Here is a 16,132-nt window from a genome sequence, read left to right as displayed (position 1 = left end):
AGCTTAGTTACCTTTATTAGATATGTGTCTATCTTCCGTATCTACAGTATCAAGACGCCCAATTTTTTTTATATAGAAGTGGGTAAGAGGTCGCAACCACAACCTCCTAATTACTTATGAGCAAAATGATCATATGTTAAAAAAGGCAGCAGAGATCTAATGGTTCTACACAAACTTGATGAATTGAAAGCTGAAATTGATTGAGCATCCAACAATAAACCATTATTTATTGACATTGATTTACAAAAGCAACAGAGTAGTGCATAAAACCAATACAACCATTTCAATCATACACATAGCAAACAATGATATACACTTAAGCACAATACAAATATATGGTATATGACTGTACGTAGATTGAATTGCCTTAGAATATGCCGAAAGTGCTTGTAACTGGTGGAGGAGGAGCCTTGTAGCAATATAGTTGTGGAATATAAGTGGAACCTTGGCGTTCCATGGACTTCACAGCAGGTTGGTTTAGATATGCATACTTGCTCTTTGTCCACCTGCAAATCTCAGAAATATATATATATACTATAAAAAAATGCTTTTGCTTTAAAACAAATGAAAGACAATGATATCATATAGCAGATCAAATCCTAACATAATGATCTAAAATGTGTTAAAAGTCTCTAGCACTTACCAGTCTTTTATACCGACTCTCTTCTCCTTTATGTTGTCATCAATTTTGGAGATGTTCTCAGTTGCCATTTCATTCTCCTTGTCTTCATCATCCTGCTTTAAGGAATCCACAAACTGTTTGTAGTCCTCCTCCTTAATACAACAGACAATACGGAAGCAAGTTAATTAGAAATACTGGAGTCTAAATCAAATACTAATTAGGACGCTGCTAATTTATGAGGAAGCCCGGTGCACAAAACATCTCGTATTCACCACGAGGGTGTGATGTAGGGAGCTGATAAGTATAGATGACAGGCAAGATATAGTGTGTTGTCAATTGACCGGTCAAAATCTACTCTTCCAAATTCATCTTGACAGTTTCCATGGAAATAGTGCAGAGATTGGGACAAGGGAAAAAAAATGGTAATAAAAGTCAGGTCATTGACATTAGCTATACATATCACAAAGTGCAGCTTACGCATCTCATTAAAGATTCAAGAGGTGGGGAATGGTATCTTTTCTTAACTTATTTTATATTCCTATATATATTAGACAGAAAACAACAGTAGATATTCATCCAAAACATTTTTAATCATTCAATCTTGTAGTGGCCTACTGGGCCCATAAGAAGAATCCAAGTGTAGTGTTATATAGTGTATATAATAATGCAACGTAATAACCATTGCTTGTGGACATCGTCCTTCAATTAACTATTATTATTGGCCCTTCGGATGAATATGACTTCTAAGGAATCTTATTGATAGGAAAACACGCAAAGAAAATGGAGCACTCAATATTTCTTACGTACTATTTATCTAGTCTTGAGTATGAAAAATTAGCGAAGTCATCTATTGTGTGATTTGACATGTCTCCTACTTTCTAATACCATATTTGGCCAAATTTTTTTGGGCCAAAATCAGTTTTCAAAAGCTTGATCAAACACTTCAAAAGTATTATCAAAATCCTTGCAATGAGAAAAAATAAACTTTAACCAAGTAAATAAATCAAAACCCTGAATTCTAAAACAATAAGGTTGTTTCCTATAGTTCTGATTCATCTGTCAAAAACTGTAGGAATTTACACGTTTTAACTCATCACTATTTTAATGGAATTGATATGAAACATTACCGAGAAATTGCGTGCCCTGATACGGGCTGCAGCCTTAATAGCATCAAGGAAATGATCTTCTTCAGTTTTGCGCTTCTGCTTCCAATACTTAGCAATCTCCTGTTTGGTCAGGCTTGGTGCTGCCATCGGCTTAAATAGCAGTTTCCTGCTACAAATGAACCTCCATGCTGGTAGTGGCGGCGGTGGTGGTGGAGACGTCTTCTTCATCTCTTTTCCATCAGCTACACTTTTACCTTCCCTTTGCTTCATTTCAACAACTATTATCCAATGGATCTTCTTGCCGGATTTAGAAGTTTGAGCTTTCAAGACTATGAGAAGATGATCAAAATATATGCTGAAGCTGAATAACTGGAGATAGCTATTGTTCAAACCAAACCTTCAATATGACTGTAAGTTCCAGCTAGCAGGAACTTGTTTTTCTTCTGTAGGGACTGAGTTTAGACTAGTCGGTCCACCGTATCAAGAAACAAAATTAGACTAGTAGTTAGAATCACAAATATTTCAGTAAGGTACAAGAATAGACTTATTTGGGACCAGATGTTGAAGGACTTACAGGTTTGATGTTCAATAGAGTCGTCTGACAAATAACATGGATTAGCCAGAGAGCTATACTGAAGAAATTGCTGATAGTTGAGATAGATGCCTTACAACTTAATTTGAACGAGTCTTTAAGCTTGATTTTAGCAAACTTGCGGATATATATTTATTTACAATAAATAAATAAATGTCAATAGAATACGACTCCGATCGAAGACTTCTGAACCACTTGCTTATTTAACTAATAAAACGGCTTTTCATTATCCTTATCTCAGCAATTTGGTATGACGTTATCAGTTACCCACCATTGCTTTTGTTTTGTTTTTTTGTGTGTCATGCTGCAAATTTCTTCTAAAAAGCAACATTATTGTTTCCATTGGAAGTAGAATTTTTGACTGTTGCGATGGACAATATGCAGAGTCCCTCCTATCAAGAAACCTTTTCTGTTTGGGTTTATATCCATATTGGGGTTCGACTAAATTCGAGTTTGCGCTGGAAACTCCTGCATTTGGAGGTAAAGCACTTCCTATTTAGGATTTGAACCCAAGATCATTGGATAAGGATAAAGGAGTACATACCACTCCACAAAAATACCTATTGGCCAGATCAAGAAACTTTAGTGCTGCTTGCCTTCTGACCACCTCTCCAACCCCACTCCTCATAAAAGAAGTAGAATAGAAGAACTACTTCAGCATCGATTTTATCCTATCACATTAACTCTAGTTTTCTTAGTCAGCATAATTTTACCAGAATTATTAAAAACGACCTTGGACAAGATTAGGCGGTGATTTTAGTGAAAATTAGAGATATGCATCACCTAACTGACATTCTGATGAGTGATTAATTGGATACCAACCACTTATGATTAGGTATAGTCCAGGTTTAATTTATTGTACTTTCAGTTTAATTGGTACCCATTGGCTGGTTCTTGATAGATCAACATTAGAACCATATGCACCAATCGTGTCCGCGTAAAAGTCAGTGATAAACCCAGTTTTCTTTCTCAATACATTATGTAATTGTTTGCAGAATTTTAGCTTCAACTACCATAGTACTCAGCCAATTCAGATTGGAAATTATAAGGCACAACTGATTGCTGCTCAATGATATCGGTTCCACGCCTGGATAACAGTTGACTGGTGGCCTTTTAGATGTGAGTAAATGTAAAAGGAACATCTACAGTATCTCCGTTTTAGAATTGGGTAAAATCTTGCTATCACAACGTCTGACATACAAAGTAAAATAATCATATGCCGTCTACTCAAGATGGTTTAATAATGCAGGTTAAGGAAGAGTACCGTCGGATTAATATGGACCGCAAATTCAACTGAGTCTGGAACCAAAATGTGGTTCTCTTGGACTCAAACTACATAAATAGGTGGTAAAAAAAAATTATATTTTTATATATAGCGCCATAATAACCTGGCGCTATACAGTAACAGTAACGACACTGTTAATGTATAGCGTCAGGTATTGTGACGCTATACTGTAAAATCTGACACGCCCAGGTATAGCGCCACAATACCTGGCGCTATACATACATCATTAATGTATAGCGCCAGGTATAGTGGCGCTATACATACATATTTTATATCCCCTTCGTCTTCTTCGTCGATTCATCCTCCATTATTTTAACTCCCCTCTCTTCTTGGTCCCCCACCCCATACCCGTTTCTGCCCTTATTTTAAAATAAAAATATTTTTTGGGTCCCCCCGACACATAAAACTCGAAGAACGTAGGTCCCACATTCGAGTAGAGCTTCGTGTTATTGTTGATTCACACGGAGTCAAAATTTCAATCTTTTTGCTTTCCGAAAATTCTAAATCGAGGAATTCAATTTATTTTAAGTTGAAACATTTATAATAATGCATATTATTTGATTTGTATGTGTTCTATTTCGGTTTGTATTTTTTTTTCCGAAACTAGCATGTTAAATTTATCCGGATTTAATATTAGTGTTTTCTAAAAAAATATAAATTAGTAAAATAAATTTATCTGTTAATATCCTGATTTATATATATGTGTTTTCATGCCGTTTTGTATTTTATTTGCAATTAAATTTATTTGTTGTTTATGGTTAGTTTAGATTATTTTTTAGCGTAGTAAAATCTAGACCTTTTTAGCGTAGTAAAACGTAGACCCTTATAGCGTAGTAAAATTTAGAGCCTTGTAGTGTAGTAATGTATAGTATTTTAGCTTAAAATTCCTTTTGTTTAAGTATGTTATACTGGTTGTTGAAAATGCAAACTTTGTACAATTAAGTTAATAATTGTATAAAAATCCATATATATATATATATATAATTTGTACAATTAAGTTATTAAAAAAATATGAATTTAAATTATAATAAAAATACATATATATATATATATATATATATATATATATATATATATAATTTGTACAATTAAGTTATTAAAAAATATGAATTTAAATTATAATAAAAACACATAATTATATATATATATATATATATATATATATATATATATATATATATAATTTGTACAATTAAGTTATTAAAAATATGAATTTAAATTATAATAAAAACACACACACACACACACATATATATATATATATATAAAATTTGTACAATTAAGTTATTAAAATATGAATTTAAATTATAATAAAAACACATAATTATATATATATAATTTGTACAATTAAGTTATTAAAAATATGAATTTAAATTATAATAAAAACACATAATTATTAATGATAGTTTGGTGTCACTAGTCCTCAAAATATCGAACCCTGATATATATATATATATATATATATATATATATTGTACAATTAAGTTATTAAAAATATGAATTTACAGTTGACGATATGGACGCGACTATACATCCCGGCCCTCGGATCTATTAGCCCTACAGCCCCAGCATAGATTCGAGTATATATGGGACGGACAGTTGCTTACGCAGACTTTCCGGGCTAGGAGAGTGGATCTATTGTGGGAGTTTTTGAGTCCTCCCCGCGTTCTATATCCTCGCGTGGTCCATTACCTGGAGGAGATGGGATTATATAGGATTATTAGGATTGGCCGGATACAACTCGACTATATTTTGATCACGGCCTTGATTGAGCGGTGGTGACCGGAGACGCACACTTTTCATTTGCCCATCGGCGAGGCCACCATCACACTCCAGGACGCTGAGATTTTATATGGCATGTCCGTTGATGGCTTGTCAGGTTTACTGCCTGCGACCGTGAGATATTATTCGCGGCAGGCATATTGGGATATGCTGCACATGCTCACGGGTTTCATGCCGGAGGACGAGGCGGTAGCGTCTGGGTCCAGTCGTATACAGTTGGTCCCCATTAGAGACCACCTAGTGCAGATCAACCATATTATCGCCGACGAGTCAGCGGAGCTGGATGTACAGCGATATACGAGGCTGTTGTTGCTCCTTCTATTTGGGGGGGTCTTGTTCCCGAACACTTCGGGGAACCTAGTGAACCTCCGTTTTCTGCATCATATTGCCCGGTTCGAGGATACAGCCCTCTACAGCTGGGGTGGTGATGTCATCTCATATCTGTACAGGCAGATGTGTCGGGCTTGCATCGGCACACAGAGAGACGTTGGCGGCTTTCTTCCACTTCTACAGGTGACAACATATTCAAATAATATGCTCATTAGTTACAATTCTACCTAGTTATAGTTAATCTTATACTTTACGTCAACTTTGTATGTTAGGTTTGGGTCTGGGAGCGATTTCTGCAGTTTCATCCACCTCTACCACAGCTACCGACTAATGTAGAAATTCTCAACTCCCTCTAGCCTGTAGGTGGGTTATGCGTCGTACTCTTGCACGAGAGTATGATGCCCATCATAATCTCCCCCTCTGCAGAGATGTGTTGGATTTGCTGGAGGACGCATAGGTGAATATCTAACTAAACTTACTTGTTATAGATTAACTTAGTGTTGTGCATACTAACGGTTTGTGTTCTTATTTGATAATTCATCTGGACGGCGTACATCGATGAGGTGATAGGTACTCTGCCAGCGTATTGCACGTTCGGCCGACATATTTGGAGGGATTCTGTCCCGCTCATATGCCTCGATATTGTCGAGAACCATGCCTCCGAACGGGTATTTCGTCAGTTTGGCCTGCCGCAATCTATACCGACTCCGCCTGCATGGCATGCTTTACATTATGAGAGGGATGATCGGTCCAGGGCGGACGACACATTTATGGCATGGCTTAACGAGCAGTTGGGTACTTGGGACAGGCGAGGGGATATTCAACGTTATATGGCATGGTACCGCACTGTTTCCCGACTTTTTATCGGGAACCCAGTTCATCAGGCACACGGTCGGTACGTCCCATACGCCGGGAGACACGAGGCCCTGGTATGTTTTCTATTATTATTAGTTATATACATGTAATTTAGTGCCAAATATGTAGTTTATATTTTTTACTTTGTGCAGGCGATTGGATTGCATACCGTCTATCATATGGGGCAGCAGATGCAGAGTTATGTCCACGATCGTGTGGCCATACAGGAGTATAGTCGTCGATTCATGGATGTGGCTGCCCAGACACTGCAGCGAGCCCGATCGGATTAGCGTTTAGCACACGAGGCTGATTATATGGACCCAGCGTAGTACCATCAAGGTCGTGGTATCCCACGAGCTGGTGGTGGCCGACGAGCTGGTGGTGCCGGACGACGTGGTCATAGGCGGAGAGGAGGTGGTCCCCAACAAGGGGGCGTTGAGGCTCCTGTTGATGATGTTGCTGCTAGGGATGTACATGGACCTGGTTGGTTCGGTTTTTATCAAAACCAAACCAAACCAACTATATCGGTTTGGATTGGTTCGGTTTTGTCGGGTTTTGTCGGGTTTTCAAGTTTTTTTGTTACGTGAATATTATTTCAATCTTACTTTGTTAAAATTATAGATAAAGTTTTGATAAGTGAATATATGTTTAGTAAATATGAAAAAATATTGACAAACATATGATCTATTAAAATATTCTAATGGGAGAATTTTTTTAATAACACATGATAGTTATTTTCTTAGTCGTCTAACAATAATTTTTCGTTAATTTACCCTTTCAAGGTTAATACATGAGAGGATCCCAAATATTTCTACATTTTCTAAAGAAAATTCGCATAAAATCTTAAAAATATAAATAAAATTTATATATTTATATGTCGGTTTGGTTCGGGTTTTTTTACTCAATACCAAACCAAGTCAAACCAAACCTAGTCGGGTTTTTTAATCGGTTTGGTTTGGTTTTTCGGTTTGGTGCGGTTTTCCGGTTCGGTTTGAACACCCCTAGTTGCTGCTGATATGGCAGGTGGCATGCATGAGACGGACATGCCGTCTTACATCCTTGTAATTTATCGCACTCCAGTGCCATCACATGTGACCCCATCGGGTCAATTATTGATCACGGGCTCGGATATTCAAGGAGTAGATTGGGGTAGATACTTCCCAGGCCCGTCTACCACTGTTGAGGATCGACCGACCCGAGATTTTTATAGTGGGCGCCGACTGAGTTATGGCTCCACATCACATGCGCAGGTATGAGTTTATTAGTATTGAATTTGAATTTGTTTTAACTGTAACTTATTTATTTTCTTTAACTTTATTAATTTTCTTTTTAAGGCTTCATGAGATGCAGCGACAGATGACTACATTCAAGATCTAGAGACGATGATGGTAAGACAATATAAATTGTTGTGAATTGTTATGTAGTTTTCTATACTAAGTTTCATATTATTATGTAGCCTTCTACTGGAGCTAACAACACCACCGATACATGTCATCCTGCGTCGCATCCGGCTATAAGGAGACAACTTGATGATGATGATCTTGATAGCGTACCTGGGCCGGAGGGGATGCGCCTCAGGCCAGCGGCTGCATTGAGACACACCGGGTGCGGGACACATTGACATGGTGTAAATAATATTTTTGTATACATTAACAACAATATTTAATCGAATATGCGCATTACTTTTTTTAGTTCTCCATTCGTTTGACAGTTTCATAAAATAAAATTTAGTACAACGCAAGCACTTAAACTTAACTTCCACTTCAATTAAAATAAAACGTAGTACAACACAAACACTTAAACTTAACTTCTACTTCAATTAAAATAAAATTTAGTACAACACAAGCACTTAAACTTAACTTCTACTTCAATTAAAATAAAATTTAGTACAACAAACAAGGAAAACATTACTGCAGCACAAACACAAGCACAAACACAAACATAGCAGGCCAACATAATCAAAATACATGAAATATGAAAAATACACTAAACACATACATGGCAATGTTTAGCCCCGGTTGCTATTTATTCTCCGCTCCAACCACTTAAATCGTTCTTCTAGTTGTTCTTTTTCTTCTTCTACCTCTTTCAGTTTCGCCTTCACCTCCGCAAGTTCCAGTTTATATTTTTTTTATGTTCCTTTTGTGCTTCACAATTCAATCGTGTTTTCCATTTTTCTTCTCCCACCTCCTTCAGTTTCGCCCTCAAGTCTGCAATAATACTATTGCTTTCTTTTTCATGTTCCCGTTGTCTTAAACACATATTATAAAGAAACTGCAGTTGTTCTCTGTAACATTCCTGATAACATGGTTCATCAATCCATTCCTCAAAATCACAAATAGGTTCGCCGGGAACCTTGTAAAACTGGTTCATACAGTGCCAGTAGCGGTGTCCAACTTCATCACCGTCCCAACAATTTTGCATCAAGCATGTTTTTCCACAGTTGCACTTTGGTGGACGAAGAGTTTGAGCCATTTGTGAAATATTTGCTTTTACTAAAAAAAACCTTACTTTTAATGAAATATTTGCTTTTAATAAATTTTGAGCACACAAAATAATTACAATGAGCCCGTTATTTATAGGCGAGACAACACACACATAACGTACTATCTAATGGCGCTATACTTTGCGTATTAAATATCATGATGTTGACAAGACCACTTTATGTCAGCTGGTCAGCTTTTTCAGTTCGACAAGACAACACACACATAACGTACTATCTAATGGCGCTATACTTTGCGTGTTAAATATCATGATGTTGACAAGACAACTTTATGTCAGCTGGTCAGCTTTTTCAGTTCGACAAGACAACACACACATAACGTACTATCTAATGGCGCTATATTTTGCGTGTTAAATATCATGATGTTGACAAGACAACTTTATGTCAGCTGGTCAGCTTTTTCAGTTCGACAAGACAACACACACATAACGTACTATCTAATGGTGATATACTTTGCGTGTTAAATATCATGATGTTGACAAGACAACTTTATGTTAATTGGTCAGCTTTTTCAGTTCGACAAGACAACACACACATAACGTACTATCTAATGGTGCTATACTTTGCGTATTAAATATCATGATGTTGACAAGACAACTTTATGTCAGCTGGTCAGCTTTTTCAGTTCGACAAAACAACACACACATAATAAATTATCTAATGGCGCTATACTTTGCGTGTTAAATATCATGATGTTGACAAGACAACTTTATGTCAGCTGGTCAGCTTTTTCAGTTCGACAAGACAACGCACACAAAATAAATATACAGATAATTTTATTAAATTATTATTTAAATAGGTAAAATGAGAAAGTACAAATCATAGTTAACAACCATAATTTTATTTCATAAATCTTGCAACATAGACATAACAACTAATTATTACAACATCAACTCATAGGTAGTTAGGTACACTAGAAGAACACCCACCACGAGCTTGATTAGTTTTGCCACCCAAACCAGCTGAAGGACATTTACGACGATTGTGTCCTGTTTGCGAGCATATACCACATTTGCGCACATAAATGGTGTCACTAACATCCATTTGGTTCTGTATACGTGTTCTCTTGTGCACCTGTCTTTTACGCAAATAGGACTTGTTACATACCATTTTAAATGGTTCCGGAGGTCAATAATGCTCAGCACCCACTGGCTGCAACTGACCACTATATGTGTTTAGGTACTTGGAAACACTATATTGTTGATCAACATAGTTGGTCTCCGCATAACCAACACGTTGAAAATACTTGATGGAATGTGAGCAAGGCATGTGATAGATGGACCATTTCCCACAGGAGCATAACCTTGCAGATTCATTTACAGTATGTACATTATTACCCCAATTATTATGGATAGCGGTGCGAACTTCAAAAATACCTCTTTCGTTATCATACTGCAAAAATGAATGTCAATGTGCTCGCCGTCTGTATTTATCAAATATCTTCATAGGCACTGGCATAAATTCAACACCCCTCTCCATCAATTCCGTTGCAGCTGCAAACCGTTCAACAAACCTCTCCGCCATCTGCTTGAACAACATCCGAACCATGGCTGTGACGGGCAATCCTCTTGCCAACTTCAATAACCCATTGAAGGACTCTGACACGTTTGTAGTAAAAATTCTCCATCGTCTGCCACCATCCGCATGCAACGTCCACTTTTCAGGGTCATGTCATATTAACCAACGATAGGCTGCCTCGTCTTCTTGCCTGATAGAATCCATATGCCTCCGGAATTTATGTTGTTGGTGGTCTGTTGCTGCCATCCACATCAAATCATGTAGATCCTTATTGGGATGTGCCTTCTGGAAATTGGCCTTAAAATGCCTCACACAGTAACGGTGGTATGCATAAGGTTCTTGCCATACATGCAAATTCTCCACAGAACTTGATATACCACCGTGCCGATCAGATATTAGACAAATACTTGAACGCTGTTTGACAACGTGCTCTTTCAGGTGGTTCAAAAACAGTGTCCACGTCTCTGTGCTTTCATTGGCACAAATAGCAAAAGCTAGAGGAAATATCTGTCCATTAGCATCCACTGCCACGGCTATCAATAGCTTGATATCGTACTTTCCATAGACATGAGTTCCGTCTATGAATATTACGGGCCGGCAATGCGAAAAACCATCAATTGCTGGCTTAAACGCCTAGAACACGTAATTGAATATGTATTCTTGTGTTCTCGGACTCTGCTCAAGCTTCCATTCAACAACTATTCCGGGGTTAAAGTGTTGCAGTGCGGCCATGTACTTTGGCAGAGATGCAAATGACTTATCCCAATTACCATAGACAATTTCAAACGCTCGTTTGCGCCCGAGAAATGCCTTTCTTTTCGTAATGGTATGGCCATATTCCTGGTGGACTGATGTAATGCACTCTTTGATTGTATACCTTATGGACGCTTCGATGTGCGGAATAAGTACAAGAGAAATCAAGTCAATATCCAAGTTGAAGTGATTCCCGTTGAATGTGTCCATTTCGCATGTGTGGGTGGGAATGTATTTACCCACTTTCCACATACCTGTCTTCTTCTTGGTCGCACGCAACATCCAATTACATGGCCAAAACCACCTGCGGCAAACAACCTTGTATACCATCGGACTTGACTCTCATACCTGCATCTCATGACACTCTTTTACATTGTGCATTTTATAAGCCTTGCTTAAGCGCGTTTTATCAGGAAAAAGCATCCCCTTTGCAAGCACCATTGGTCTAGACTCATCCCACATTGTTGTCCGGATTTCATCAAAATCCCTTGTGAGAGCTTCCACATCCGGCACGGTTGGCAAGTTATCAATGTAAGGAATCTCCCTTGAATGAAACGACACTTCGGACTCGTACACTCTTCGTCTAGGGGGTCTCTCTTCAAATCAGGTCCTTCCTCCTCATCCTGCTCATCACCATCCTCACGAAAAAGGGTGTCTCGTTTCCGGATTCATCGGCATTGTTATTGTAATCACTGTTCTGTTCCTCACTCTGTGCATCTGCCAGATCCCGATGTAATACGTTGTTTTCGGTCAATTGAGTGAGTACGGGTGGTTCAACTTGCTCGTTTTCACTGCACAGCCAACAAAAATATAAGCTACTGAATTAATAAATGATTTTCATATGGCTATATCACTTCACTTACAAGTCGTAATGTAATGAAATTTCATGATGGACGTTTTCAATTAAGTGATGACTACCGGATGGGCCACTTGTAAAATTCATATTCGGTCGGTACCCCCTATTAAATATATGAGCGTTAATACAAATTCAATACGCCAAAAATATACATAATTAACACAAATGAAAATTGAAGTTTACCACTCGTCTTGTGAATTATGGAAAGCAGGGTATAAATTATTTTCTCGCTGCTCATTCGCCGGCGGTGATAAGTTTAAATCAAGGAAAACTCTTTCATCTGGAACCTTTCCGGCAAAAACTGCTCCAGAATAACCACCCGATGACTGGAGGTTATCTCTGCTACGCACAACCTCGTTTTTTGGAACGTCTTTGACCTTCACGTACATCTCCAACATTGTGATTACAAGAAATTCCCGACATTCGTCCGGAGTCCTCAGAAAATCACTCAAAGTTTCATCATCGTCGATGTTAAACTCCGATTAAAAAGCAACCCCTTGCGGAGTGACGGAATACGGATATCTTCCGGTTACTTTAAGTATCACTGAACGTTTCCTCACACTCAGTTTTTTGCATAACAACGATATCAATTTATCGTACTCTATTGTAAGTGGCAATTTAACATGACACTGAGCAGGTAAATTGTAGCCCACGGAGTTATTCTCCATCACAACCTCAACCCCCCCCCCCTCAATATAATAAAACTTTTATTCTACGTTCTTCAGACATAATGAAAAAATGCTGGAGAATTTAAGAACAATAAACGTTTCAACAAGAGTTAAAAAAATTTTTGAATGAATTTCTATACAATCCTAACCTCTTTATATAGGAAATGGCTAGCCGGGAATTTTTTTTTATATAGGTATAGCGCCCAAAAAGTTGGCACTATACGCTTTTGAATTATTGAAGTCAGAAATTATTGGTGGGGCCAGGAAAAAGAAGTATAGCGCCACTATACCTGACCCTATACATTAATGATGTATGTATAGCGCCAGGTATTGTGGCGTTATACTTGGGCGTGTCAGATTTTATAGTATAGCACCACAATACCTGGCGCTATACATTAACAGTGTCGTTACTGTTACTGTATAGCGCCAGGTATTATGGCGCTATCTATAAAAATGTATTTTTTTTTTTACCACCTATTTGTGTAGTTTGAGTTCAAAAGAACCACATTTTAATTCCGGACTCGATTCAACTAGAAGTATTGTGGAGAACAATGATGAGCTGAAAGCTGAAATAGATCAAATATATATCCAGCAACATAACCGTTATTAGTTGCACAGTTTTCATAAAAGCACAGATTAATTCATAAACTTGAAACAACCATTTCAATCATAAGACACTTGCTTTGAGGATCACTATCCCACAAGAAAACCTTTAGAAGCAAAATAGCAAATGAACGAAATATGACTGTAACAAGTCTTGGCATTCAGATGCCTATGTTCAGTAGCGAAGCCAAAAAATTCAATAAGGGTATTCAAAGAACACCCTTTGCTAGTGGGTTATGCAAGGTGTTCAAAGTCTATTTTTAATCAATAACAAGTAATATTTTACCTTATACGTAATATAATTTTTCGGCGAAGGGTGGTCGGCCAACATAGCTTTGCCCCTGCCTGTGTTCACTACAGGAGGTTTATGCTTGCACTTTTACTCTTTAACATGTCAACTGTATTTTTTGGATTTGTCCTGTTACTGAGAAATTACTAGGACTAACCAGTCCTTTATACATACCAACTCTAGTTTCCTTCTTGTTCTCAACAATTTTGGTGCTGGTCTTAGTCACCACATCATTCTCGTTAATCGTCATCTTCCGTCAACAAGTTAATTTGAAGTACCGGGGTGAAAATCAAATCTTAGGACACCTCTATTTCATGTACTTACTGCTTTTGATAATAAATACAAATACCAATACCACAAAAAGATAACAAATTCTCCTGTTCACAAGAAGGAGATCTATTGTATACAAGTTGCCAGTAGAGATGATGACAAGATAACTATGTTCCAATGTAAAGATGGGAGCTTGTCCACCCTTAGCTTGTTCTAAGAAAGTATAGGCAAATGTTGTTAACCTCCTCCCTTCGTAACTTTTGCTTTACCTGTTTTCAATGAACTGGAAGGAGACAGAGCCTGTCCACCTTCTTATGTGGATTCTGAAGAGAAGAAAGAGAAACTGTGTTCCGATTATCTTTCTGTCTGATCTCCTCTGTAATCGTAGATATTCTTCATTCACCTTAACAGTTCCATCAGAAATAGTACTGAGATTGGGAAAACGAGGATGAGATAGGAACAATAGTTGTATCATACTCATAGTGAAGCTAAGTTGCGGCAATAGTAGGCTGAGAATTTCTATTGTGCACCATTTCTCAATAGAGAGAGGGAAAAAATGGACATTTATCCATGAACATGACTGATAAGGAATCTAATCGGGAGGAGGTTACATAAGCAAGTGGAGTACCAGAATTTCTTGGATGGTCCACCATTTGCATAAACAAGAAAATGAAACGGACAATTTGACTGGTGGATACTAGCAAAAAGGTGTTGACTTTCATAATATGTTGGGCCAGATGCTGGAGGATTTGCAGGTTTGATGTTCAAAAGACTCCGTAGATAACAAGGATTAGCCAAAGAGTCATACTGCAGAAGCTAGCAAAAATTTTGAACTAGATGGTCCTTGAAGGAGTCTTTGAATAAGATTCTGGCAAACTTTAGGTATCTTCTTTTTTATAATAAATGTCAATAGAATAGCATCGACGCCACACTTCTAAACCACTAGCCTACACTTATGTAGTTAGTTAATAACATCTAGTAAGGGGAGGAACTACACACCCAGTACCTTAAGGACTGGATGCCTAGTTCGTCTAGGGAAGGGAAGTACATAATAGATCTTCAACCTCCACAAATTGGTGCAAAATTGCATCTCCCAGAAGAAACTCGAATAAGTTGTCAGAAAATTTGGCAAGGCCAATGGTCAGGAATTCTAAGAACAGTAATTTGTTTATCTTTCTATAACAGCCATGGCTCCCGCGGAGAAGGTAGTCTACAGTCACCTAAACTAGATAATGCTGAAAAAGCATGTTAAGTGAAAAAGTCTGCAGTTGTTTCATTCACGAAATTTTGGAGCAAGATCGGCTTTCTTTTTTGCCTACTACATTACCACAGTAGTTATCCTTTTATATAGCTAGAAGAGAAACCAGAGAGGTTCAAAGATAAGTTTCTACAGCCTATAGGAAAGCCATTGAAGTGGATAATCGGAAAACGCATCACCAAACATTCTGAATATTAGTTCAACAGAGGTAACATTCTGAATAACAGGATACCATAAAGGAGCATGCAAGTAAGCACGTATGTGTGCACACATACGCTTGATCTCAACAAGGAAATCTTGGACAAACATCCAATTTTGCCATGCTATAATGACCCTGAATGCCATCTACCAGTAATCAGACAAATAACTGTATTTGGTATTTGTGAGGACAAATCATCAGAATGGTGCCAAGAGATCTTGCCGGGAAGGTCTCACCACGAAACTGCTAATGAGGAAGGACAAGGACCAAATTATTGAAATGCAGGGAAGAAAAAGGAAAAACTACAGAGCAAAAACTTATGCATGGCTTTAACACTGGCTCCTATTGATTACAATATCAAATATGCAAAATCATTGCAAATGACCTCAAAATGGGTCGACAAACTATTCATTGCTAGCTTTCTTAGTACTAAGCCTATAACTGTCTGCAGAGTAAGAAACTCTATGCATCAAATTACTCATTGGCAAACTAACATGCTATTGCTATTCAGACATCTTATACAAGCAAAACAGGAAACAGTTCAAAGCATTCCCAAGTTCACTAATTTTAAGATGACTAATAGCCATTCAAAATTCTGATATCAGCTAAGTTTCATCCGTTTATTTCTTTTTGAGACGGAATT

The 16,132-nt window shown here is 37.6% G+C and overlaps 1 protein-coding gene and 2 long non-coding RNA genes across 3 annotated transcripts; 2 read left to right on the top strand and 1 right to left on the bottom strand.

Annotated features, from left to right (window-relative positions):
- Positions 1-200: 200 nt before the first annotated feature.
- Positions 201-2,494, bottom strand: LOC104226471 (uncharacterized). Its single transcript, XM_009778485.2, has 4 exons — positions 2,303-2,494; positions 1,750-2,191; positions 644-774; positions 201-506 (listed from the first exon to the last, which is right to left on the bottom strand). The coding sequence occupies exons 2-4, from the start codon at positions 1,996-1,998 to the stop codon at positions 368-370; spliced, it is 519 nt and encodes a 172-aa protein (XP_009776787.1). The 5' UTR covers positions 1,999-2,191; positions 2,303-2,494; the 3' UTR covers positions 201-367.
- Positions 2,495-5,269: 2,775 nt separating this feature from the next.
- LOC138886337 (uncharacterized) lies at positions 5,270-7,264 on the top strand. The gene is made up of 4 exons (XR_011405020.1): positions 5,270-5,900; positions 5,990-6,174; positions 6,288-6,646; positions 6,725-7,264. It is a non-coding gene; the product is annotated as an uncharacterized lncRNA (long non-coding RNA).
- Positions 7,265-7,702: 438 nt separating this feature from the next.
- On the top strand, positions 7,703-8,187 carry LOC138886336 (uncharacterized). The gene is made up of 3 exons (XR_011405019.1): positions 7,703-7,822; positions 7,907-7,960; positions 8,029-8,187. It is a non-coding gene; the product is annotated as an uncharacterized lncRNA (long non-coding RNA).
- The last annotated feature ends 7,945 nt before the right edge of the window (positions 8,188-16,132 follow it).

The sequence above is a fragment of the Nicotiana sylvestris genome, chromosome 2 (genome assembly GCF_000393655.2).
Source record: "Nicotiana sylvestris chromosome 2, ASM39365v2, whole genome shotgun sequence".
In the NCBI taxonomy this organism is placed as follows: Eukaryota; Viridiplantae; Streptophyta; class Magnoliopsida; order Solanales; family Solanaceae; genus Nicotiana; species Nicotiana sylvestris.
This window is presented reverse-complemented; position numbering and strand designations above follow the sequence as displayed.